The sequence below is a fragment of the Pogona vitticeps genome, chromosome 7, assembly GCF_051106095.1.
Source record: "Pogona vitticeps strain Pit_001003342236 chromosome 7, PviZW2.1, whole genome shotgun sequence".
Taxonomy (NCBI): Eukaryota; Metazoa; Chordata; class Lepidosauria; order Squamata; family Agamidae; genus Pogona; species Pogona vitticeps.
This window is the reverse complement of record NC_135789.1, coordinates 22389750-22417393: the sequence shown is the minus strand read 5'-3', so window position 1 is coordinate 22417393 and position 27644 is coordinate 22389750. Positions and strand designations below refer to the sequence as shown.

The 27644-nt window shown below is 45.8% G+C and overlaps 1 protein-coding gene across 10 annotated transcripts in view; it reads left to right on the top strand.

Moving 5' to 3' along the window:
- CUX1 (cut like homeobox 1) overlaps window positions 1–27644 on the top strand; it is a 328228-nt gene that overhangs the window by 201103 nt on the left and 99481 nt on the right. For all 10 annotated transcript variants that reach the window (XM_072978284.2, XM_072978277.2, XM_072978282.2 and 7 more), the window contains 4 exons: window positions 22360–22408; window positions 24803–24907; window positions 26220–26408; window positions 26694–26752. In XM_072978284.2, the coding sequence (XP_072834385.2) occupies window positions 22360–22408; window positions 24803–24907; window positions 26220–26408; window positions 26694–26752 (402 nt within the window). The remainder of the gene's footprint in view (window positions 1–22359; window positions 22409–24802; window positions 24908–26219; window positions 26409–26693; window positions 26753–27644) is intronic.

Sequence of the window (27644 nt, the reverse complement as noted above, 5' to 3'; positions counted from 1 at the left end):
TCCTGAGATGTTGTTGTACTATTTTAGCCTTCATGTATATAACGTGGTAGCGTTGCGGGTTAAACTGCAGAAGCATCTGTGCTGCAAGGTCAGAAGACCAGCCATTGTAAGATCGAATCCATGCGACAGAGTGAGCTCCCGTTGCTCATCCCAGCTCCCGCCAACTTAGCCGTTCGAAAGCATGTAAAAATGCGAGTAGATAAATAGGTACCACCTCGGTGGGAAGGTCACAGCATTCCGTGGCTAGTCGCGCTGGCCACGTGACCACAGAAACTGTCTACAGACAAACACTGGCTCTACAGCTTGGAGACAGGGATGAGTTCCATACCTCAGAGTTGGACACGACTGGACTAACTGTCAAGGGGAACCTTTACCTCTTATATAACAAATCTGCCCCAAAGTGCTTTGGAAGGCATTTTGTGAAAGGAGACTTGTTGCAGACTTCTAAGTGGTACAGGCTGACTTTCTGTAAGAAGGAGAGGTGGAGAAGGCTATTGACTGGCAGCTTCCTCCTGCCCCCTTGTTGTTACTTTTGTTGTTTACATAAAACACTCAGCCTGCTTGCTTCTCTTATTGTGGATCTGCCTGGGGTTAAGTGGTGGAAGACTTCTCCTGGGCTCATTCTAGGAAGTGTGGGCCAAGTAGCAATTCTTGCATGAATCGCGATGGGTCTGTTAATTCCTCATGGATTTGCATTGCACAGAAGGTTGTCAGAGCCATTGAGGATTTATTTTTCAACAGACACTTGTTTTTCTTTCTGTTGCACTTCAGTGTGAATCTCTGCTGTTTAATTTGTTTTCTAAATATTCTGAGATCTGAAGCAGCAGAAAAGTTAAGCACTTGCCCAGGTACTAACAGTGCTATGGAGGAGACCCATTTTCTGTAATGAAGATAATCACGCTGACGGTATTGCTACTCTCAGCTACCAGATAGCTATTACTTACTTATTGATTCATCACCATTTATACGAGACATTATGACATGAGGAGCAAACAAGCAAAAAAAGGTCCCTGGCCACAATCTTAACCTGGCTCATTTCCTTTCGCCACTCCCAGAATATGATTGCACCCAAGTGGAGGAGGGAATGAGAGAGGGGGGGCTAAAAGGATGTCAGACATTGCAAAGGTAGACTAATAAAGGCAGATGGGATTTGCAAGACAATATTTTAGTGTTACAGCCTTTTTTGAGTCTTGAATATGCTCCTCATCTGCCTTTCAGTTTCTTCTAGAAAATACCTTCTGTGCTTCTGCCGACTCCAGGGATGTACAAAGCTTTTGGTCCCACCTTTTCCTTCTCAGTGGTCCCTAACTTTAGCTCCATTCTTGATGACACTCAACCCCTGTAACTGCCATTATAGAGGAGTTGTGACCACCATTATTTTCTTCTCAAAGTGAATAGTTAGAAGTTTGTGTGCATACTGGGTTTTTTTTTTCCCCAATAGGGATATGTGCCCCGAAAGGTTGTTGGTCATGTCTAGGGCAATGAATGTGTTAACAGCCGTGTTGAAAATGGCTTTGCAGCATTTCAGCTGGGGTACCAGACTCTGAAATCGACAAGACACCATCCGTAAAGTTTTCCATGTGTAGGCTTGAAATAAAATGCAATTAAGCCTTTATGTGCCGAACAAGGATCCATTGATGACTACAGCTGGTCTTTGTTTTCTTCTGTCACAGAGTGTGGGAGGTAAAAAGTGCTCCTCTTCATGTTTATTAATGCAGGATTCCTGAGACAAATGGCAAGCACAGTTTAACATTTGTTGGGGCACGGAGGGGCTTGCCAAAACAGTTGTGTAAGAGGATTTCAAGGTCTTTGGATTGCTGCTGCTCTCCGGGTTAAATAAATGGACTCTTCAAGAGGGGAGCCGAGCAGGAAAGGAGGGAGAGAGGAGCAGCAGAAATGCCGAACTGGAGGAGTTCGGTAGGAGAAGAGAAGTCTTGGCTGTGAGTTGAGGGGATGCAATTGGGCCAGGAGAGACATGGCTGTGGCCTTTTTTTTTTTTTTTTTTTTTTTTTTATAAGGCACAATGATTGTGGAGGAAGCACCTCTACTTCCTCTGGGGTAGAGCACCTGCTTTGCTTACAAGCAAGAGGTTCCAAGTTGAACCCTTGGCCTCTCCAGTTAGGAGGACTGAGCAGACCTCTCTCTTTGCCTAAGCCCCTGCTAATCAGAGCAGATAGCCCAAGACATAGACGGGACAGTTGGACCTAGTGGGCCTTAAAGAAGACTTCCATCACTATGTGCTCCTGTGCATTCAGATTGCGATGGCTGTTGGTTGCCGCACTGTTGTCCCCGTGTGAGAGCCCTGATGTCTTCTCCATTGGCATTCTGCCTGAATTCTGAAATCTGTCGTCCAAGATATGCTAGCCTTGCTTCAGAGCTGAAGGGTTGATACGGAATCATTGGAAGGCTGAGGAGCACCTTGTCCAGGAGGCAGTGAAGAACATCACTTCCAAATGGTGGGAAAGTGTGGCCAAGGAGCCTGGCTATCCTTCCTGTCCAGAGTAGACAGCTTGTTTGTATGTTGTGTGCCTTTAATTTACTTTCTGCAAGAGAAGTACAGAGGACACTATTTATTTCAGCCATCCTCTGGAAGGAGCTGTTCAAAATCAGGTTCCATAGGTCAGGGGTGGAGAGGAGGTTGTTAAATCATGGTCCCTTGGTGGTGGGCCACTGCCCAGTCCCTGGAGGGCTGCCCAGTAGTGTTTCATAGTTGGGATACTTCTGAAGAAAGGACACACACTCAAAATCACTTAATGCAGATTAGTTATGCTTTAATGTTTGGAAATTCTGACACTGCCTATTTGCCTTGCAAATGTAAAGCACATTGGCAGACCGGAGGGATAAACACGGAAACCACCATGAGAGACTGAAGGCAGCTCCATCCTCCCTCCCGACCCTTGAAGCCAGCGTCTGCTCATGCATGGGTGCTTTGGGCTGCCCTCCACTTTTTCCCTTCTTGCCTGCAGGATATCTCTTGCCTTGCGGACCAGGGGGATCAAGGGGAGTTTTGCGGTGAAGTTCAGCGCAAGAAAAATGAACTAGAGTTGCAGGAGTGCAAACAACTGCTGACTCCTAGCAGGATAGGGAATTGTTTTGACTTTATCGCTCCGGGGAATTGGTTTTGTTTAAGGCAGTTGAGAACATGCCAGGTGGGGAGTGAGTGTGGCTAGTCAATCACAGCAGCACAGATGCAGACAGTTCCTGTTTTTAATCCTCTGCTCCCATTTTTAATGAACAGTAAATTCAGACATGGAGGGTGCATAATCGACCAAAGGTCAGGGGGGCAGTCTGGTCTAGGACCCATGCTCCTGGATTTACTTACTACCTGTGGCCTCTTAAGCCTTGCAGACCACAGAAGGCCAGACTGTCAGTTCCTTGCAGGATGCCAGTGTAACATCTTGGATACAACAAGTCAGCCTGCAGTGAAGTTTCCTTCAGTTCTGGTGTGCATCTGCTCGAGGAATACTCAATCCACGCTTGAAGCCATCTATCTTTTGGTCTAGCAGCGTTAATTGCGACTGTTGTTAAATTCGGTATAGGAAGAAGAGCATTGACAATGAAGTTCAGTATTTGCCCATGTGGGTAAGATTAACTAAAAACCCATGCAAGTCTTACAAAAAAGCTTCTGTACAAACAGCTAGAAGTTGTGGCAGAAGGGATAAAACCCTGGCCAGGCGGAGGTGTGTTGCAAAATTTAAAAATGACCCACTTTGGTGCCTGTGTCCTTTTAACTGGCTGCTCTGCCCATTAAGAATATGATGCAAACAGTTATTTCTCCTGAAACAAGCTAGCCGAAAGCCAACAACTACTTAGGTTTTTAAATGGTTTCTGCCACTGAATGGTAATCTCCATCTGTTTTTCGTATTTGAGCTCTTCCATCAATGGCAATTCAGATTTATGGCCAGCCCAGCAGAAAGGACCTGGATATACAATACTGGCCAGGGCGAGATGCATTGAATTCAGGGAGATGCACAGAATCACAAAACCATAGAGTTGGAAGGCAACTGTGAGGTCATTGATCTTCCTCACTTAACATAGCAAACGCTATGGCATTGTTTCTAATAGGTGGCCATCCACCCTCTTCCTCAAGATCCCTAATTAATAATTAATTAAACAACCTGTCAAACAGCTCACAGGAAGTCCCTTTCTTACGCTATGAACCTGTTGATTCTGATCCCATGTCTCAAGCAACAGAAAACAAATGTGCCCCAGTGTTCATCTGTCAGCTCTTTGAAGACGACAGCCCTAATGATCTGCTCCTCCAAGCCATTCATCAGTTCTGCTTCAGACAGCATTCTAGTCTGGGTGTCCCTCCCTCCTTTAATTAAGGAATAGCAAGTTATTATCTTACTAAATTCTGAGTTAAGAAACATCAGAGTGACAACACTTCAAACAGTGGCTTTCTTGGATTAAATCTCATATTTTCGGTCCCCCCCACCCGAATATGGAATTTTGTTCTTTGATAATTCAAGAACTTATGAAGGGTGGATGTGGCAGGTTTGTGAGATGATGAACTTTAGATATTATAACACTTCTGCAATTCTTGAGCAGAGTTTCATCTTTTAATTTCTGGATTGCTCTCAGCAGATTCTCAACACAAGGGGGTGGGGACGTGATGTGGCCTTCTTGTGCATGACCCAAAGACAAGGACAGGTGGTAAGTCAGTTAGACCAGGGGTCCCCAACCCCCAGTCTGCGGCCTGGTGCTGGCGGGTGGGCTTCCTAGGACTGGGCCGTGGAAACGGTTCTCTGCCCCCGCGCCTGCACGTACAGTGGATGTGTCACACTTGCAGGGAGCGTGCCGTGCTCATGGATGGGCGTGTTGCACTCACGGGGGAAGTGTCACACTTGCGTGCCCCTGCGCACGAAACCACCCCCCAACTAGTCCGTGGTTCCAAAAAAGTTTGGGACTGCTGTAGACCACTAAAATTCATAAAGAAATTCTTGCTTTTGGACCATGTCACCTTCATGAGGTTAGACATCCCTTGTCTGTAGATGGAGCAGGAAATAAAATCCAAATATTACGGATAGATGTCTCTTCCAGTTGCAAACGCAAGGTAGCCAAGCCAAACCATGAGGTTTTGTTGTTGTTGTTGTTTGTTTGTTTGTTTTAAATTCCACCTCTGGCAACGTTGATTGAATTGCCCCAAACCTGCCAGGCTGCCTGAGCTTTGGAACAAACTTTAAAGATTTTCCCCCTTTTATCAGTCCTGCTATAGACAAATGCTGTCTTAGCGGACAGTTCTCTTTCTCCTCACCTTCCTGACATGTGGGCTCCTTTTAATCTTAGAATAGTCTTAAAACTTCAGAGCTGGATGGGACCCTGAGGATCACCCAGTCCAGCCCTTGTCAAGGAGGCCAGGGGGACCTGAGAGCAGATGCCTGTTTCTGTTGTCATGAGTGTTTCATTTGAAAGGTCTGGGGGTGGTGGCATGGAATGTGGCATGAAGGTGGTGTACAGAGCAGTCAAGCGAAGACAGGCCTCCCAGGCCTGCAGCCTGCTTGCCCATCAGACAGTGATCATCTCCTGTCACATCAGGTACATGAACCTAGACCTGGGATTAGACTCTGGCTGCCCCTCCACCCAAATATGCTGCCGGTTGTTTCTCCATACCGTGTAGTCAGGTAGGTGCGTGGCAGCCGTAGCACAGAAACCTTTGGCCACCAGCAGCAGCACCTTGCCTGCGTTTAGGCACAGCTTCCAATGCTGTTTGGCTGCTCTGATCCTATGACAACAGTGCTGTTGGAGGAGCTTAAATTTCACTCCTCTTCTAAGACCAAAATTGGGGGGGGGGGTTTGAGAGAAATGGTGACACCCCCCCTTCAGTCGCTCTGCAGAAGGGTTCCCATGCCTGTGTTGCCAACACACGCACCCAACATGCCTTCGCACACAAACTGTGCCTCCCAGAAAGTGGATTGAACGCTGCCCTAACAGCTGGCTGGCTCAGCAGCGGGAGAGTCCCTGCACGGCAGCTTTCGGAAAAGGGAAAGTTTCCTCTCCGAGCGAAAGGGAGGGAGATAATTGAACCCTTTGATTTGTTTCACGGTTTGTTTGCCCTTTCGTTCTTTTCCCGAGGTGCTGTTTGTTGTGGAAGGTCTCCCAATTGCCAGAGAGATGGTGGGGCGTCTCATGCTCCCCCGCCAGCGCTCCTTTCAGCCTGAGCTGTGGACTGTGGCAAGCCTCCGACATGCATTTTTAATGCAGAACTTTATACCCCGGCCCTTGCCGCTCGGCAGCGGGACCCTCTCTGGAGCTTTCAGATTTAATGCTCTGGTGAACAAAGCACAGGCTCAGGGCGGTCGGCATCAGCCGGCATTAACCCCTCCTCTGCCCAGCGTGGAGCAGCTGATTTCCCCACAGAGCGCGGCACAGAACGGCTTTTTGTGTGGTTGGCTGTTTTAATTATCCTTTCCCGCAAAGCAGAATTGCACCAGCTTGATGCCTTCATTTACTGATGCTCTCCGATATAGATTTATTGTTCAGATTTAGGTCTCGCTCAGATTTTGGTAGTGGCAACCTTGTCATCTCTGGAGCCTTTCCTTCCAGCTGGCCAGTTCTTCTCAGGTCCCTCTTTGATTTCCCTCTCCCCACCTAGCCTCACCTCTCTGATTGTTAGGATATAAAGGACTTGATCCTGGGCTTGTGCTCATACCACGTTCAGCTGCTTTAGACCTATTTAACACCAGGGTCCATGCAACTCCAGTGACCTCCTACCCTCCATGACCTCCACCAACCCCAAGGCTGCAAGCCAAAAGGACCCTTTCCTGGCCCATCCGGTTTCTGCATGCATGCAGTTGAGCTGCAGCCTCTCCTTTGGCGCCACCTGCTTTGGCCATCAAAGTGATGTCCATGAAGTCTATGGAGCTTCTTTAGATAGGAGCGGCTCCCCCATCATTCCCTTTGGCGAGGATCAGGAATCCTTATCACCATGAAAAGCAACTTTCTGGGGTTCTTCCCTCCTCCTTCCTTTTCTTTGCTTCTTGCTTACCACTGCATTTGATGAAGCATCAGGACCTCTAACCTTAACCATTTTTCAGGCGGTGACTACAGCGCAGGTCTGTTGCAATTGAAACAACAGCCCTTATGTCTTTTTGCATCCTGCTGGGACTTTGAGTGAAATGTATCCTCTGTTGATGGGGTCAAGGTTGCTTTGGATATTCTCTGATACCTTGAGCGCAGGTGAGGCCTTCCGTCCACTCACATCCCTGATTAAAATTAGAAGCACAAAAAGATCACGTTCTTGATCGGTGCCAAGAGCACGTCGTGCGTCTTTGCAACCCCTGAAAAGGCATGTGAAGAGCCACAACTAAATGCTTCGATGCACAGAAGAGATTACTTCCAAATGCCATGGTGTGGAGGGGTAATCGGTCATCACAGCAAGTAATTTTGGATGACAGGCTTGTGGCAAACCTATCATGTGGCTTAACCCAGAATCTATTTTAGACTCCAGACCTCACCCTTAGTATATCTATAGTGGAGAATAGCTCTTTAAATAGCGGTCATTTACAGAAAGATAACCGTGTTAATTCTGTTTCAGCATGGTGGCACAATTAAAAGGGGAGAAGTGAAAAAAGAAAGGAAGGAAAAGCAAAATACAAAATGTTAAAGTGCCTTGAAATTTAACAGATCAGTTTCCAAAGGAGCTTTCAGGATCAAATCCGCTTCCTCAGACACATCAAATGCTCTTACTAGGTTATCTGTATTTATGCTTACCCATGCGGTAGGGTCGGGATTGTGACTCGGTTATGGCACAGACAAAAGATAGTGTCAGTTTGTCAGTAACAAAGGAGGGAAACTACGAAGATTTAATTACCTAAAAATGCGGGCCATAAGAATTACAGAAGGGAATTTAAGAGGGAGATAGTGCAGATAGGCTGTGTATAAATTCCAGTGTATCTCCAAGGGCTTAAATGAAGATCGTGGCTTCTTATTGCGCTACAGATATAAATTAGTACATTTTGTGTAAGATTTTACATATATAAACTAGCCACCTCCCTTGACATACTCTGGCTTCTGCTCTGGAAACAATTCTTCATATTTCTGTGGCAGCCAAATCTAACTGAGAGGCAGCTATTCACCATGGCTCGGGCTGGGAGTTTTAAGTCACGTAACTCATGAGAGTCCCATTCCTGTGAAAAAGATGCATGGCCACTCTGATGTCTGCATCCTCACTCAGTCATGATCTCCCTCCATCATGGGAGCAGTTGTAGTGTGAGCGCTCCATGTGTCCGAGGAAGTGGATTTTGATTTACAAAAGTTCAGTTCCCAAACATTTTGTCCTTGTGTTTTTTTTTTAATTTCCCCCTCTCTGTCTGTCTCTATGTCTCTCTCTCTCACACACAGACACACACAATCACTTTAATTTTGTCAACATTTAAATAACAGGAGACAAAGACCACTGTAAACCAGAACCTTATGGTACAAAGATATGGAAGGCTTGGCCCTTGTGCGGTTGTTGGACTCCTTCCCACATCATCTCTAGTTAGCCTAGTCAGTGGAGGATAATGGAAGTTGTCCTGTGACAAGATCCAGGGGTTGCTTTCTTCTCTTTCCTGTTGTCATGCCAGCCACCATGCCTTGCCTGGTGTTTCTAGGTGGCTCCCTCCATCCCAGCCAACTTGATTACTGGAAGCTGTAGATGCTGCCTTTTCTCCCTCCTTTATCTCTGCCCATCCTACCTCACTGGGCTGGCGCTCCCACCAGCATGGTATTGTACTCTGCCTTGAATTTTTTTTAGCAGAAGGAGGCAGCATACATCCCATTTTTGGTTTCTAGAGTTTGCACAATTGTTTTCCTTGATATGGACTGTTCTAAAATTAACAAGAGGTTTTCCAGGTCAGGGGGGTGATCTCTAGGCAAGCATCGGTACCTCTTGATCGGAGAAGCCAATCCCCGACTCACCACACTGCCATCCTGTCACATACTACCTTTTTGCTACCACCGGGCACGGAATACTGCGCTAGGCACGTTCTTTGTTTCAGCTTCTGCCATCTACATCCACTGGCATAGCTAATGAAGGCTCCAGGGATCCTTCAGCATTCCTTTCGAAATAATCCTTGGTGTTGCTTCTTCTTGCCACTCTACTAATGTGTTAACAAACACAGTTGGGAGAAAGAGCTCCTACATCTGTAAAAGCGAACATCCGCCATGGGAAAAGGAGTCTTGCTCACTTAAAATGTGATAGAGAGAGATGTTAGCGGCGGAAAGTCAGGCTGGATACAAAAAAAAGGCAGAGGTGTTAATGGCACTCAGCACAGTATTCCTACTTCAGGAGTGTTTAAAGTGTTTGCCTTGAGTCCTTTTGGGTCTCACACACGCACAACTTGAGTTTAACACGATGGCACAGAAATACATTTACACATCTTGAAATCATAGGCCAGGCCCCACTCCTTTGCTAGAAAGTTTCACCCTAGAACGGTGAGGTTGAAGAAGAAAGTACCAGCCAGGGAGAGGAGTCTTAACAAAAGGCAGCCAGTTTCTCTCAAAGAGAAGATTTCTCCAGAAGCTCCTTTGAGGCCCCCATGCAGGGTCAGGGTCAAGTATTCACTCAGGTCAGGAGAAGGCATGCTTTTGAAGATGGCAACAGAATGAGAAAGAAGTGTGCTTCCCGCCCCCATGGATCTCCTCTGGCGAGTCTCTCTTCTCGACTGAGCCCAGCTCCTCACCCGCATAATCCCCGTCAGGATTCTGCTGCTCGGTCATAGTGTGTTGGGAGAGTGGGATGGGAATTCTGGAAGCTGATTTTATATATCCTAATAGATCACCCAAACATGCATAGTCACACGACATTGCTTGTTGGGTCATCCTTTGATTCAGCTCTTCGTCAGCTTTGATATAACGAAGTATTTGCTTTTGAGTCCTAAATGTACTGTTCTTAATAAGGTGGTTTGGTTGGTTGCTTGTTTTAAGTATTTGCCTGCAGAACCTAAGGAGTGACACAAGGAAGGTCTCTGGGTCCCTCTCTGGCCATTGTGTTCACAAGGGGAGGATTCCTACTCTTTTCAGATGACTGGCTGATGAACACCAGGAACATTAAACATTCTTCCTGTCTAGAATGCCATATTCCCTAGTTACAGTTATATATTTACTGGATTCATAGATCGATGCATTGATCTGATTAATCAGCTCTTACCTGGGTGAATGGCCTGCTTAAAATAACATCATCCAGGTCCTTTGACTTAAATAAGTCCGTGTTCTCAGGAGTCCTTTGAGGCAACGTGTTGTTGTATTCCACTGCAGGCCGTTTTGAATTGATATTTAGCGGGGCTGCCTCCCAAATGTGTAATTCCTGGGAAATCCCGAAGCTTTTTGGTTTGTTTAAAGCCGTAGCAAACTGATCTTGTTTAAAATTATAACAGCAGTTGCCTATGAGGCAATATAATAATTAAGCAAAAATATTAATTTTGCCCTATTAAACCGGGAGGCACCAAATAATTATGTAGTGCTGGGTGGGGTGGGGGGCTGCGGTGAAGAAGAGTGAGCCTTGAACAATGGACTCCTTTTTATTGTTGTTTCGATAGCATGTTAGAATATCACTCCAGCATGTGCTTCTTGTCTACAGGCTGGGTTTTGTTTTTTTCCAGCACAGGGAAAATTAGCTGTGGACTGAGCAGCCAAGGCTTCTCGGAAGGTGGTTCCGTATTGGTTCCTGATTTGCTCCATGTTGCTGTGTTTGGCTGCTGAATGGTTACGATGGCAGCGGCAGCAACTGGGGGGGGGGGGGGGAGTGCCTTTCAGGTTTGGTTCGACCAAGGACACGTTGAAGACGTTGTCCCACCAGGGAGTTGGACTCTCTGTGGCAAAGCATGTGCCAGAGGACTGGGCTGTAGGCCTCCCAAATTGAAAACCCTGTTTTAGAGGTCTTCCCGTGTCTGCTGGGGGAGGGGAGGGGAGTTGTTTACTATTTATTGAAAATATTTATTGCTTGCCTTTGTCCCCCCCCCCCCCAGCAGGAGGCCCTAACAATATAAAAACTGGAGAGGGGACAGCAGCCCCCCCTCCCTTTAGAGAGCCAGTTACTGAAAAGAAGCCTGTCTGGAAAGAATAGTCTGTCTGTGGAGGAAGAGCCAAGATGGGGCCAGCCTGGCCTCCGGTGGGAGGGAGTTCCCAAGTCTGGGAGGAGCAACAAAGAAGGCCCTTCCTTATGTACCTGTAAGAGTAGGAGGCGGTCCCTTTCAGGTAGTTTGGACCCAAGTCATTGAGGCTGAGTGTGGGGAGGCTGCAGTGGCCAGGGCGAGCCTTTGACTGTACCAAGGGCATGAATCCCAACTTGCACCCTGAAATTGTGAAAAGCTGTCCATCTCCTTTGCGCTGTCCTCTCCCTGCTTCGTCATGATTTCTGGGGAATGTCATTCTTTTATTTAAGTGAAGTATAGAGCTCCCCAGTATCAATGGCAGGTAGGTTTTATGTGCAGGAACGCAATCTGCAGTACATAAAGTTTTAGTGGTGCATATTTGTAAGCTCTTGTGGTTCCGCAGTAATAGTTATTCAGAGCAATAAAAGGAACCAAATGACAAGGGGACAATGTTTTCCCCCTTACTGAAATGTTGGCTCTTTGATACGGTTCAGATAAATTCAGTGTAAGGTTTCGATTCTTCTCTATATAACAAATGCAGTCACCTTCTTCTTGAAAATCTTCTGTGCCTAGAAAGTGCCGTAGGCCATGTTAAGTTCCCTCTACACATTGAGGCCTTAAGTGGGTAGCCTGACCTTTGTAGGCGGCCTGACCATAGATTCTAGGTAGATAAAAAGATAGGCTTTGTTCACAGTGTGCAAAATTAAACTGAAACAACTGACCCAAGACATAGCAGTGGCCTCTGTCTTAATAAAAATCATGTGCCATCAAGTCAATGCTGGCTTGCGCCAACTCTTTGCAGGGCTTTCCAGGTAGAGAGTACTTAGAAATAGTTTACCATTCCCTTCTTCTGGAGATGCCCTGGGACTGTGCAGCTTGTCCTAGGCCACACGGGGTGGTTTTTCTCTCTGGAGATGCACAGTGAGGAACTGAACTCCCAGTCTCTGGCTCCACAGCCAGATAACTTAAAAGAACTGTAAAATAGGAATAAGATCAAACTCCTCAGATCAGATGGATAGTGTTCTTTCTCCACCAGCAGGCCACCCCTCATGACATGTGCAACTCAGAAAGAGTTGGTGTTAAGTTTTGGACTACAGATCCCAGAAAATGCTCGTCAGCACGACCCTGTCACTGCTGCAAGAGAGACATAAAGGGAACGGGCCTTTGTTTCATTGCTTCTTGTTTCTATACTGCCTTTCTTCCAATGCAGAGAGAGATGGGTCACAGAATACTGAAGAAAACAAATACAAAACAACAGCAACAGCAACAAGACAAATACAATGCTGACTTGGCAGCTTGAAGAAGAGTTAAACATGTTAATTTAGGAATAATTTATTGCTCATTTAGGAAATGTTTCAAAACACTTCAAAAACACATGTGGAAAAAAGCAGTAAGATGTGCAACCTCCTGTGATAAAACTGTCCAGTTCAGTTCTTAGAAGATCTAAAAGGGAAGGTGGCAAAAGGACTACAGGGAGGGGCTCAGCCTGCCTTCCTGAAGGAGGGTGTTCCATCATGGCCTGGGTGCAATTGCTGGAGGGACCATCTCTTGCATTCTCACTAAATGAGCCCATTAGGAGCCGGGTGGAAAACGTCCAGGGAGCCTTCTCCTGCACAATGGTGGCACAGAGAGGATCTGACCCTTCAGAGAGCATGAGCCCAAGCCACAGAAGGCCATAGTCAGCCCTTTGACCTGGACCCCCAGACAGACTGGCAGCTGGTGAAATCCCCAGTTTTGCTGTGTTATTTTGGATCAATGGAAATTTCCAAACCCCACTGGCTTGTTCTTTTCATTCCATTCCTCTGTGGTAAACGAAACATCCTGCCATGATTCTTTTTGAAGTGTGTGCGCACACCCCTGATAACTGTGGCAGGAGTGGTTTGTGGACCAGGGAGGAAAGGGTGGAAAGTTGCACTTTGGTTGAGACGACAAACACAATTTCAGCCACTTTCTGCTTTCACTTTTTCTGCCAAGGACCTTAAATATAAACTATCTGTGAATCTGACAGTTGTACAATTGCATAGTGAGAGACGTCCTTCTCCGTGTGTCTTCAAGCCAATGCCTTCTGCAGCTTTCCTAAGCTTATTGCACCCTATCTGGTGGCAGTGTATTTCCCATACCATGTGTATTTGTAGAGAACATGTTCACAATAGTTCTTAACCATAACAACCTCATTGATCCTTTGAGATCAGAGCCAGCTTATCCCTGAAGTCTGGATACCAGGGTGGAACATAATGACATGGGGAGCTGCTGTTGGGGAGTATCATTCTATACTGGATCCATCTGGGCAGTCCTTTTACATTCTGCTTCAGAGTACGTTGGTAGAACATGTGAGCATTTTCTCTGCATCTTCTGCACAGGATCCAGAAATGTTTCAGGATATGATACCGTATATTCTGTACAAATCTTCATATTTCAAATGATAGTGCTGCTTCATCATCTCTGAATCACACACAGGAGTACTTCTCTGCCTGGGCAAAACCCTCTTGGTAACATTCTAGAGCGTGGCTCCTCCCTTCTCCAATATCCTGCTCCACCCAACGGTTATTCCTTCAGTTCCCTTCTAACCATCACTGGTGCAGCTTCTTGGGAACATCTGGAGATCACTGATTCCGTGCAAGACTGTATATAGCTTTGTTACTTTTCTTATATACTTATCTTCTTTTCATAGCTAATTTGTTTATATTTTAAGCTTAAAAAAAGAAATAGTAATTGCTGGTAATCTTTGTGTTTACAGCCCCAAATGACTATTCAAATATTGCATATATTGCGGCACCAAGATTCCAATTTCTCAGACTCCTATTAATTGCCTCTATTGCCTGGGTGAAGGCCATCAGGCTCAAACTGCAAGATTTGCCAAAATTTTAGAAGGGTAGCAGTGAAAAGAGACAGTCTCATTAAAACCTTTTTCCTGTGGGAACAATTGTTGAAGGCTATTGATTTCATTTTGAAAGAAGAGACTTCAGTGTCAGCTTTAGCTCTTTGCAAGACTCCGTCGAAAAGTCTAATAATGGTATCTGTCCAGGCAGGTCAGCAAGAAACCATTCAGAACAAGACACCAGAAACGGCTCAGGCCAAAGCCTGCTGAGTTGATTCTAAATAAAGATGTTGTAGCAGGTGATATCAAAATCATTAAATCGATTAACATTGAAGAAGAGGAAAAAGGCTTCAAATTGGATCAGTCTAGATCTAAAAAGTTAAAGAAAAAAGACAAAAAAATCATGAGTATCTGTGGTAGTTCATCTCTCCACAAAGAAAACTTGACAAAAGAACAGTTTTGACTTGGAAGTTCTCAACAGTCTAGTACTTCATATTATGGAGTTAATACAGTACCTTGCTCCCGACAACTGTTCTACCCTAGTGCATTTTCACAACACATGGCACTCTATCGCCACCAACCAATGAGTACTTATTATCATAACTCATGATTATGGTCTTGAATTCAGAACAGTTCCACAGTCCTGTTGGCCTTTTTCATTCAACAGCACTTGTCAAGTTCTAGAATAAGAAAGAGCAACAATGCTCTGCAAAGATATGATTATAGCAATTCCTCCAAATTTCGAAAACAACCTGTTTTACTCCCAGTATTTCACAGTACCAAAAAAGAGAGGTTTGCACCCAGCTCTGGACTTGAGGAAAGTCAACAGTTATATCAACACAAAAACGAGTTTAGGATGGTGATACCTTTAAATATTTTGTCTCAAAGGAGACTGGCTTGTAGTTCTGAAATATGCTTATTTTCATATTTCAGTTAGCTCAGACCACCATCGAGTCCTTTGTTTTGCTTTGGGACATCGGATTTGCAAAGTCAAGGTCTTCTCTTTTGGACTCTCCTTAGCACCCATAGTCTTTACAGTTTGAGACTCAGAAGAATAAATATATTCCCCTGTATAGATGATTATTTAATGGTGGTGAATTCAAAGGAAGAATTAGAAAATAATGTAAGGATGACTAGAATTACTGTCAGATCTTGGATTAGGAGTCAATATGAAAAAAAACCATGTCTTCAGTTTACAAATATTATTGGATATATTGGTGTTATTTTGAACTCGGTAAAAAGGTTAGTATTTCTCCTGGAGGAGTGAGCAGAATAATTTCCATTGCTTTTAAATTCAAGCCAGAAGAATTATTGTTCACAGTGTTCATAAGCTATTTGGTCTAATGGCATAGACTACAGTGTCGGTAGATCACACTAGAGACAGGAAGCAACCTCTTCAGGCATGGTTCCTGTCATCTATTGACAGTATGAAGGACAGTATTCAGAAAAACTGAATACTGTACCTCAATGGTGGCAGGAAAGACCCAATTCACAGATGGTCATGCCATTCAGAACATTTCATCCATCAGTAATAACAATGACAGATGCCAGTTTATTAGGATGGAGTGCTCATTGTCAAGGGAAAGAGATAGATGCTCCTTGGTCTCTAAAAGAAAAGACTTGGCATATAAATCAACTAGAGATGTTGGCTGTTTTCAAGGCTCTGAATGCTTTTGAGTCCATCGTAGTGGGAAGAGTGATACAGGTGGTGGCAAACAAAACCACCACAATGTAGTGTAGAAACAAACAAGGTGAAACTGCATTCGATGGCCTTGCTGTTGTTGACAAACCCACCTTTGGGAATGGTGTTTCAAGAGAGCAGATATCAGATGCAGACTCATGAATGAGAGCTGTCAAACCAACTTTAGAGATTAATAACACAAAAATGTGGGGGTACCATAAGTAGACCTTGTTCAGAAACAAGAGAACAGCGAATGCAGCGAACACTTTTTATGGGCAAAAGTTCAATGGGAGATGCGTTTGCTCAGCCATGGTTGAAAACTTATGTATTTGCTCCTCCATGGAACAGCTATCCAAATCAAGCAAGAAGGAACAAATGTTATAGTTCACAACCCTATTATTGAAGGCTAAGGAAAGTTTAAGGGGACAAGTAGTTCCAAATTTGATAGCTTATCATGAGGGAAGGACCATCATCCTGATGTAGAGAAACTCAGATTAACAAGTTGGAGGATTCTCCCTCAATAGTTAGAGTTTTAAGAGATTCTAGGAAGAAATTAACTAGAAAATATTATTATTACAAGAAGGGGGGGGGTTATAGAATACGCTAATTCTATAAAAGCGTCATACTTACCTGCATCTGTACATTGTGTACTGTGTTTCCTTTTACATCTGACGGAAAAAGGTCTTTCCCAATCCTTCTTAAAGGTGTATTTATCAGAAATTGTGGCCTATCAAGGTTCAAATTAAAAAAAAAACTGTTTTCTAATTTTAGTAAATGGGTTTTTGAAAGGTTTGAATACTATCTGCCCAAATATTAAACCACCACCACATCAGTGGTATTTGTCGATAGTACTGTATTAAGCCAGCTTACAAACCTCCATTTAAGCCTATGTGCAAAGCTGATCTGAATTTTCTAATGTGAAAGACTGTATTTCTCATAGCAGTAATGTCAGCCAGATGAGCAAGTGAATTATGAGCTTTGTGTTGTGATAAGCCTTAGTTACAGATGTATAAAGATAAGATAATATTGTTTATGGATGTATCATTTTTACATAAGGTACCTTTGCATTTCCATACAAATTGTCTGTTGGTTGCTCCAATTTTTTTTTTCACTTGCCATGAGTCATTCGTTCATTCATTCATTTAGATTTGATTTTATTGACATTTTTATCCTGCCCAATTAGTAGCAAAGCTCCTAGCAAAGCAACAAAACATAGCAATAATAGAAAAGCAATAACAAGCATCAACAGGGAAATAACCCAGATTCCAGGACCATGAAAATCATGTTGCTAGGGTGCAGTAAACAAGAGCGACACGGTCAGTAGGCCAAGAGGGATGCATCACATGGCTTTGGGGCAAAGCCACAGAAAGGCTTGGGAAAAGAACCAGGTCTTAAGTTGCCTGCTGGACCCCAAGAGGGATGGGGGCTAGCTGCACCTCTGGTGGAAGGGAATCCCCAAGTGAAGCAGCCACCACAGAGAATGCCCAGTTACGGGTAGTAGACTTACGAACCTTCCTCAGGGTGGCCACTCGGAGCATCCCCATATAAGAGGGATGGGTGGGATGGGCAGATGTTTTGAGGGAGAGGTGCTTAGGCAGGTAACAAGGTCCTAAACTGTGAAGGGCTTTAACATGCCAATATAAGCACCTTGAATTCGGCCCAGAAGCATACAGGCAGCTAGTGCAGATGGGCCAGGACAGGAGTCATGCGCTCATATGGAGATGTTCCGGAGACCAACCTGGCAGCAATGTTCTGCACCAGCTGCAGCTTCCAAGGGCTGGGTCCAACAACACACCAGGATTGTGCACCTGATTCTTCACAGGGAGTGTGACCTCTTTAAGACCAGGTAGTCAGCCACCAAGTCGATCAAGGGTCCTCCCAGCAACAGGATATTCATCTTGTCAGGGTCAGTTTTAACCTATTAGCCCTTGTTCAGTCCATAACCACAGCCAGGCAGCGCTCCCGGGTCGGCACAGCTTCTGCTGTTGAGGAGGAAAAGGAGAGAGAGAGTTGTGTGTCATCAGCGTACTGATGACAGCAAATTCCAAAACACCAAATGATCTCTCCCAGCAGTCTCATGTAAATGTTAAACAGTGTGGGGGAGATGGGTTGACCCCTGTGAGACACCATACCGCAGTATTCAAGGGGTCAATGCATCCTCCCCTGCTGAATGTCTGCAAGTGTCTAGCCACCATCCTCTCAACCATTTTACCCATGAAGGGAATATTGGCCACGGGATGATAGTTGTTAGAATCGTCCAATGAAAGAGTCACCTTTTTCAGAATACGCCTGACCTTGGTCTCCTTCAGACCACGGGAAGGTACCTCTCCCCTAAGGAGGAACTGATGATCTGACAGGCCCAATCATAACACACCCACCCCTCTGGCAGCCTTGAAGAGCCAAGAGGGACATAGATCTAACCAAGAGTAGGTAGGCTTAGAACAAAATCATTGATTTATGATTTGGAGCGGACTCTACATACCTTAGATGCCCAGACCTTCTATGTGGAAAAAAGTGCCTTCAGGAAGATGAACAGACAAGAGGAACAAAAAGGGGGAGCAGATATAGTTGCAGAGACAGGCTTAATTGGGCAGTGAAGGCAATCGCACTACCCTCCGAGCCAGCTAAATGTTCCTTACCAACTTCGTTGAAGAGACACTCTACCCAATCCGTGGCATCATCAATAGCCTTTTTTGCATCTGCAGGATGTTGGAAGGCAGCAACATGATCTCAACTTATTTCCTTTGTCAACCATTAACTAAATGTACAGTCTAAATGTTATCTTCTATATGGGTGTGACTTCCCACCAGCCAGTAAGTGAGCTTGTGGGTCACTCAAGTGTGTGCTTCACAGAGACCATGAAGAAGAAGGACAAGTTACTTGTAACTGTGGTTCTTTGAGTGGTCATCCGTGAATTCACACAACCCACTGTCATGCTAATTAGATTTTTTTTTTCCTGGTGGCAGATAGAGGAAACTGAGGGAGCGACCCTTTGGTGGAGCAGGATATGGAAGAAGGGAGAGGCAACGCTCTCAAATGTTCCCAATAGGGTTTTGCACAGACATAGGAATACCTGTGTGTGTGTGTGTGTGTGTGTGAATTCACAGATGATCACTCAAGGAACTGCAGTGACAGGGAAGTAAATTGCCATTGCTACTACAGTCGTAAATCAGGACTTTTAGAAACACCATACGAGTTAATTACAAATATTTGTTAGTCAGCCTAAGTTCTTGAGAAAAGAGCTGTAAGCCCATTGTAATGTTTCCAGTATGTGAGATCATCCTTTTCCTTTCCTGTTCTGTCCTCACCCACACCTACCCCTTTGCCACCAGTTCCCTGTCAAGTTTTCTAGCACATTTAAGAGAATGAAGCATGTTTTGATAGTGATTTGCATACCAACTATCTTTTATACATACTGTAAATGCTTTAGATTTCACAGAGGTGCCCATAGTTTCCGAAGCTTGCTTGGTACAGATCAGCACAACCTGAAAAATGAGAAAACGTTGTGTTTGTACTCATTCAGTCACTCACATAGAGCCTGAATATTTGAGATACTTGTTTGATTGCCTATACCAAATTTGGAAATAACCCAGCCAGTAATGTGGAAGAAAGAATCAAGAACATTCTTACCATATTGTTGTGGAACCAAATATTGACATTTTTTACAAGTAGCACAAGGAATAGGAAATCCGTAACACACACTGGTTGCTTGTGGTGAGGTAGCCAGTTAAAATATTTCAGCTAGCTTTTGCTCGCAATACGTTAGTTATCTATTAACTGTGTCGTGCTGGCTGGATAGCCCAGTGGCTTGGGGATCTGGTAGGGGAGCCAGAGGTTGGGAGTTTGATTCTCCACAGTGCCTCCAGGGAAAAGAGCCAGCCTGTGTGACCTTGGGCAAGCTGCACAGTCCCAAGGCACCCACCAGAAGAAAGGAATGGTAATGCTCTACCTAGAAAACCCTGGAAAAGCTTGCATTCATTATGATGGTGTTGGCACATAATTATTATTAATAAAGGTATCAGCCATTTTTGTCTTCAGATTGCGTACAAGAACCAATATTTTTTCTTTTTTGTCAAAATACTTCCCATCTGATGATGCATAATGCATACCTTCTTCCTGGTTTTTCCGTTCTCTGATCCCTCTTGCCTGCTCAGCCTGTGTCTCCTCGTAATTCCCAGCAGTTTAATGACCTCTGAAGTTAGTATCATGATGGAGCTACAGAAGATTTGGCAAGAGCTAATGTCATGTAGAGATAAGAGTATTGGATTAGGACTCAGGAGACAGGAGTTGCAAATCCCTGTTTGCCTGTAGAAACTCATGAGTGTGTGTGGCAAAAGTCCTTGAACATCTCATGTACTTCCAAAACCTAATGAGGGTTGCCGTAAGTTGGAAGTGATTTGATGGCACATAATACTGATGTACATGTAACTGAGGAGGAAACTCAGTAGAATGAGTTTACACCCAGTCTCCGTAGAGTGAGACTTTTAGGTGATCTTGTAAAAGGGTACTGCTGCTCATACAAATGAATCTTGTGTTTGTAACCAAGAAGTTGGGAAATGTTAACATTCTCAAGCATATATCCAAATCTAGTAATAACAGCAGACTATATTTCAGCTGAGTGTACCAACCATGGGTCTAGAAACAGTCCTGCAGATGAAGGCAGCAAGGGGCAGTCTTTATTAAAGAGTAATGTTTTTCCTTTAGTAATAAAGGAGTTTATTCAACTATGTGGGTGCTACCCATTAGACCTCCTTCTCATAGGGGAGCAAATAAGCTTGTCTAAATGTCATGATGACTCCAGCAAAGACTCATTAGAAGGGATTCTGGTGTCTCTTAATATCTGCTAAAGAAGTAACTGGTAAAGCCCATTAAAGTAACTGGAAAAGATCAAAGAAAACACCCGTCCCCAAACCAGCTGGAGGAGCCCTCCAAAGGCAGCTGGGGTTAGCATTACTCTTGTGCAAGGGTGGGAAGAGGTGACTGTCTTTAGACAAAACGCAAAAACACAAAGCCAGGAATCCTGTTGGCATCACATAGCACAAAACAGCAACGGTGCTGGTGGTGTGCATAGTCTTGCAGGCTCTCTGTTGCACACTTGAATATGCCAGGGTTGTGCGGCTGGTGGAACACCTGGATGCTTGCAGGTAGCCAATAAAATATGAAAGCCGCTCGCATGATTGCACTTAGCATGCACAGTAAGATTCTGGCCAAAGAGTCAGAAGACATAATCAGTTTTATTCAGATATGTTTTTGTGGAGGAATCATACCACAGTCCACAAGAACTTGCGTCAAATAAAGCGTCTTGGTTTTCAAAGTGCCCCAAGACTCTTGTGGGGGTGGGAGTCACCCCAAACAATTCCGGGCAGACAGGACTGTTCTTCTGGTTGCTTTTGGACTTCCGCCTCTAGGATCTCTGGTTGCAGAATAGCAGTGTTATTGCTATTCTGCAACCAGACCGTGCTGGGGCATATATCAGAGCTTGGCTTTTAAGGAGGGCTCTTGCTGATTGGAGAGTTGGCTGGTTATTAAAGGCAGGGCCAGCTCTGTCGTGAGCTGCGTGGCTTGGACCGTGGGTCAGAACAAAGGGTGGACCTTCTCCTTGTCGGCTGCCTGTAGAGCCACCTGTTGCTCCTGTCACAGCAGCTCCACAAAGCAGGTGCTGTTGTGGTGTCAGCCATCATCCACACCCCATTCTGGCTGAGTAGAGCGGCTGCATCACCCGGTGTTTGGCCCAAGGAGAAGCAAGGTTGGCTTCCCCTCTAGAGTGCTTCTTCCTCACTCTGTGTGGCATCAGAGTTGAGGTGGCCGAGCAGAGCGGTTGCACTGCCACCCTTTGCCACAGTGGCCACAGCCGTGGCTTGCAAATTGGCATAATTTAGAACAAATGATTGCCATTTTTAGATGCTTTTGAAAGTCGAGCCCATATCAAGTTAATCAGAAAAAAATGTCATCTGCTGTTCAACCCTAGCTGGGATTGTTCATCTGTTGCCCAAGGCCCCTCTCTGTGTCACACTCTCCCTGAGCTTACGTGTGGCAGGTTGAGCAACCAACATACAGAAATCACTCTGAGGCACTGGCCCCTGTCCTCTCGGTGGTTTTTGGAGGGGGGAAAAAAACTTTCTTTCAGCTGGCATGTTCATTTTACTTTGCTTATCTTTAAGCCTGGTTTTCCACTTGTTAGGATTATGACTGCACAGTTGTTCTTACGGTACGATCAAGAAACAAGCCACTTCAAGGACATTTGATGGAGAAATATCGGCCATAAATAGTAGACAAGAGGGAGCAATATAATCTCAGGTGTTGCCTGGCAGAGCTGCCTCATCACATGGGGCTAACTCAGCAGTGCCATAGACTCCTCTGCATATGCTCCAGGTCGGCCACTGTGTGGTATGAGCTTTTTGTGGCCATGACTCTGGCCTCAGATCATATGCTGCGAATTAGTGGTTGTCCAGTGGAGAGTCACTGTAGTTACTTCAGATGTAATGATCAGAAAGGTGCACCAGTGCACATCATGTAGCGCCATGCATCTGATTTGTCTGAACCAGATGTCCTCGTAAGAACATAACAGCCACAAAAATTCTAATTGTAGGAGTTGATATTTTTTTAATTGCAGTGTGCAAAAAGTTATCTGCTTATGATCTTCTTTAGCAGTCCGTGTCGCCATTGCACAGATGCAGCCCACCGTGCAACAGAATTTCAGAAACCGATCATCTTTGCTCAACCAGAGGCTCTGACAGTCAGACTTAGATCACGGCCTAACAGTCCCTGCTTCTGTCTTTGCCCAGGTCTGATGAAATTGAGATGATCATGACGGACCTCGAAAGAGCAAACCAGGTAGGATTCCAAAGTTCAAGCCATTAGTCACAGGAGGCTCTCTTGAAGCCTTGTTGTTGTTGTTGTTTCCAGAGGATGGAGGGAGCCTCTGGGGTTCAGCCATAACATCGTGTTTCATCTGTGCAGATAAGCTTCATGACATCCTTTGGGCGTTGGGGCCAGGATCCAACCATTCCCGCTGTTGAACTGTCTTCCTAAAACTGGGAGCAGGCCACACTATTGCCCCTGCTTCGCTTGGAGCGGACGTTTTCGCCACTGGGTTTTGGAGCCTTGGTTTCAGACCTTAAGGATGCAGCCATATCACCTTTGCCTCCGTTGCAGTACACATCCCTGCTGACATGACATTCACAAAGCAAGACCGTTGGTTTACTTGGTCCTGCACTGCCCTTTTGATGGGCTTGTCTGTGTTAACTTGTCATCAAATTGCATCCGAATCAGCAGCCAACCTAATAGGGTTTTCAAAGTGGGATATGCAAGAAGTGGTCTTACCAGGGCCGCTTCCCAGTGAGTTTCTGTGGCTGAGCGGTCTTTTGAGCAGGCCACTCTTATTCGTGATATCAGGCTGGGTACCAGTCTTGATAGGTGTAGTCACAATTAAAACCAATGGTGAGAATTCAGATACCGGAAGGAATACATCAAATGAAATGACACATTGTCTTTGGAGTTTTTTAGTTCAGGCGCCATCACAAAATGGCTTTGATCTGTGTCCCTATCAACCCAACTTTCCTCCTTGAAGCTGTCTGGGGAGACAAGAATAGAAATCTCAGCAGGGACACTGCAAATTAGGCAGGGGAACTTTCAGACCAGGGGTTTCTTTGAGCGGCTCCATTTTAACAGGCCCTTTGTGTGCTTAAATATGAAGGAGCCACTAACAGGATGTTGCTTTGCGAAGTGTAGGTATAGAAGATGGTGTGACCTTCTCAAAATGATGGAATTAGCATTTGGCTGATTGTGGATTTCGAGACGTGCCGGGCTGTATATTTGGAAAGCAGTACAGGCAGCGGATTGATAGAAAGAGGGACGAGAGGGAAACAGTGTCGGCAGAGATGAGAAAGGGCATCCCAAGAATCTTCGCTTTAGTTTTTAAAGAACAGCTCCTGCCCTGAATTGTTCCCCTTAGAATGAAGGTGGGAAAGGGCTGTGGAGGTGCTTGTTGGAAACCAGAAGGCATGAGGGTGAAAGGCAAGCCCTCCTCCTCCACTTACTGATGGCCAGTAAGTGGGGTCCTGGAAAAGCCGTCTCTCCTGCTTTACCACAGGAGAAAACAAGGCCTCTTTTCTGATGTAGCTGTGCTGCAGTTGTGGGACAATCCACTAGCAGAAAAACTTTCTTCCCGTGCTACCAGGGAAGGCGTCCACCCTCATAAGGCTCTCTAGGACCCTTTTAGATGATGGGTGTCCTTTATTTAGTGCTCAGAGGTGCAGAGATCTAGCTGGATCCAAGGGATCCAGAGCTGCCAGGGTTGAAGCCCTAGAATCCTAAGCATAGCAAAGAGCATCTGCATCCATCTTCCCCACATCAGACTTCTCTGCCCCCGTCCAAGCTGAGAGGCCGTCTTCACTGTAGCTGGGAAAGAAGCAGATCCTTCTTTGTGGCCTCTATGAATGGACACCATTGGGTGGTTCTGCGCCTGTGCTGAACCTCTTGGAAGTTTCTAGAGCTTAAAGACACGTGATTAGTGGGAAGTTCCCCCGTGGAGTGCATGCTCCGCCCATCACTGATCGAGGAGACTGCGAGATGGGAATGTAACGATCATCGTGCTTTATTGATTCAGAACCTTGCCCCCTCTCATCCTTCTTCACTCCGGGTACATGTGCGTGTCCAAGAACGAGAAAGAAATAAAATTATGGAAGAAAAAGCCACATTTCCCCCCATCTTCTCCCTGAAGAACCCCCATTGTTCTTTCAGGCGCACGAGGGCCGAGGATCTCTTAATTCAGCGTTTACTCGTGAGAATTATTCCCACGAGGAATCTTGTGAACCAGCCGGCTTTGGCTGGGAGTACAGAAGGCAATTGAATCAAAGGATTCCATTTCCACTTGCATTCATCCAGCCTGGGAAATTCAGTGGGCCGCAGCATTTGTGTCAGCAGGGGATTCCTTGCTCCTAGCGTTAAATTACTGTCATAATCGCTCAATTATTTCTTTCTTGTACTGTTTAAAATAAAAATCCATCACATTCTGAGTTTCTCTCCTCTTCTCCCCCTCCCCCCCACCTCCATTTATTAGGTTGAGTGTTTAGGAAAATCAATTATACTCAGTCGGGCATGAATTGATGAATGTTCATGCAGTAATTGCCAGTTGTTAAACCAAACGTACGCTCTTCCTCTCACCCCCACCCCCACATGTTTCCCCTCCTCCAAAATTTTTTACTCTGCCCGTTTCATTTCTTTCAGAGGGCAGAGGTGGCTCAAAGAGAAGCCGAGTCGTTGAGGGAGCAGCTCTCGTCTGCTAACAAATCTCTGCAGCTGGCTACCCAGATCCAGAAAGCACCCGACGTGGTAAGTGGAGGCAAAGGGACCAAAGAGTGCCGACGGCTGGAATGCTGGCCTGCAGACCTGGTGTTCTGAGGTGCAGCCGGAATTGGGGTCCTCGGCATTTGCCCCTTCCTTGGCTCTGCCTTCGGGCACAGCTGCCTGTTGTGCTTTGCTTGGGGCAGGAGGTGGGGGAGGACAGGCAGGGAGAAGAGCGCAGGCATGAAAGCCCACCCTGACTCGTGCCAAGGAAGAGAGCAAGGTCCGGGCAACTCACTGGTCATGGACTCTCCTTGTGCTTTGTGGGGGCAGGAGAGGGGCAGACCCGAGGAGTCGGTGACCCCCTGCTTTATTGCCATGTCTTTCATCCATGCTTTTATGACCATGCACAACACATGCCAAGTGGCGTGCCAGCTCTTGCTGAGGCAGCTCCTCACCTCCCTTAGCTGTGAACGCGGAATTGAAGCGTTGTCTGTGATGACGATTCTGCGGATAGGAGCGTGGGTTGAGGGTGAAAGGCTGGGCCAGCTCTGCCGAGAGCCGTGTGAGCTTGTGGGTCGTGGTGAACCTTCTTCTCATCTGATGTTTGTTTCTGGTGACAAGTTAGTTGGTGTTGTTTTACCATGGAAGCTTGTGGATCAATCGTGTGATGGGTCAGGAACCTGTATTGATGCACCGGCCTGTTGGAACCAAGGCCTCTTCAGGATCACTCCTTGATGCCCTGGGGGCATGAGATGAGAAGGGAGAGGCTGCGGTTGCCCCTGTGCTGACCACTTGTGTCCACAGTGTTGTACTAAAACAGAAAAAGCATTGTGGGTGTATGTGGAGAGAACTGAGCAGAGCGGGCTGTTTTTTTCTTGAGAAGGCCCAGCTGGAAGAAGATGGGATGAAAGATTGTCCAAACTGAGTACCTCTGATTTGAGCAAGGATGAATTAATAGCCGAGTACCATTCATTAGACTGCTCTGAGCACCAGGCATGCCAGAAACCCCTCGGGGTGCTTTCAAGGGAACCCACTTCAGAGAATTGTGTCTGACTGCTCCAGGACAAGTTTTCTGTTGTTTAGGCTTCAAGGGCATCCCCATGTAAAGACCTCTACAGTAATCTAGCTTGCTAAGCTCAGAGATTTCCTAAGCACCCTTTTTATCAGGCATTGCCCCTCTGTCTTTCAAAAGCAATCAGGGGACATTTGAGGTGGGGGGGGCAGATTTTCCTTCAGGGTTGCCTGCCTCTACTGTTCGCCTTCTCATCTCCTGCTTCAGCCATAATATCTGCCTTGGCGCTGTAATCTTTCACCCGCCACGTTGCCAGTGCACAACATATCTCCTTTGTCTGTTTAGGAGCAGGCCATCGAGGTGTTGACGCGATCGAGTTTGGAAGTCGAACTGGCCGCCAAAGAGCGCGAGATTGCTCAGCTGGTTGAAGATGTCCAGAGACTCCAGGGCAGCCTCACCAAGCTCCGGGAAAACTCCACCAGCCAGATCTCTCAGCTGGAGCAGCAGCTGACCGCCAAGAACAGCACGCTCAAAGTAAGCAGCCTGGAAAAGTGAAGGAATGATTCCCAGGCATGTGCCATGTGCACCGGATCCTGGACCAGATAGCGAATGTATGTCCTTCTGGTGCAGTTTGTCAGAAAACTCAATTAGCTCCAGCTCTCTGTGTCTTTCAATACTAACGTGTGCTTCCCTGTACTGAGGAAGCATGTGAAAATTGACCTGTGTGTCTGGGATCAGGGCAGGGAGAACACGCAAGGGCCTGGGGGTGGCCAAATACTCTGCTCAAAGTAACGTATTGCCGTCTGCTCTGCTTTTAAGCAACTGGAAGAAAAACTGAAGGTGCAAGCAGACTATGATGAGGTGAAGAAAGAACTAAAGTAAGTATTTCTACCGTTGTAATGAGAGTGCCCTCCCCCCTCCGTCTCTGTACAATCTGTTGCTTTTAATCTTAGGAACTCACCTTGCAGCAACCCCCACGAATCTTGCATCAAAAGCACAGGCTGTATTTGGATGACCTCACAAGTGGAATGGGGTCCCAGGGAATCCAGGTCGAGCAGTCATGAGCATTGCCCCCGAATCTCCACTCAGCTGCTTCTGCCGGGGGGGGGGGGAGGAACTGAACACTCCAGAGTTTCTCTCTCTCTCTCTCTCCAGGGGCTGTTCAGCATAGTGACCAAATTAGTGATTCCCCCCCCCCTTTTTTTCCTCTCGACTCTCCTAACGTGCCAGAACCAGACTTGGTTACCAAACCCCCCAGATCTGCTAGAACCTCAGCTTACCATTGTGTCTAAATGTGTCTAAATGTGGTTAGTGTGGGTTATGAGTATGTTCGTGATCTTATGAACCTCTAGCTGCCATCGCTGTGTTCCACTGCCATCCTTGACTCCAAGAAATTGGGAATTCTGAGTGCTCTGTGTTTTATCGCAGAGCTTCTCTCATTTTGTGGAGCAGTCGTCGTAAAATTTTCACAAGAACCTAAACTTTGTAGCGAAATCATTAGTTTTACTATAGCCTATACAGACTGAAGGCCCATCATCCAGCTGGGGGTGAGGAGAGGGGAGCTCCTTCTGGGAGTGGTGAGCTGAACCTGCCCTTGCCTGTGTCGCAGATTCGGAGTTTGTTCCCTTAAGTGCTGACTCTCTTTTTTGTAACCAAAAGAGCAGCGTTGCGCATGTGCACAACACACACAGAGAGAGAGGCAGCAAAACAAGAGAGAGAAATCCCATATGAAGAGGGAGAAGCACCCAAATGTCCATATGAAGCCAGTGT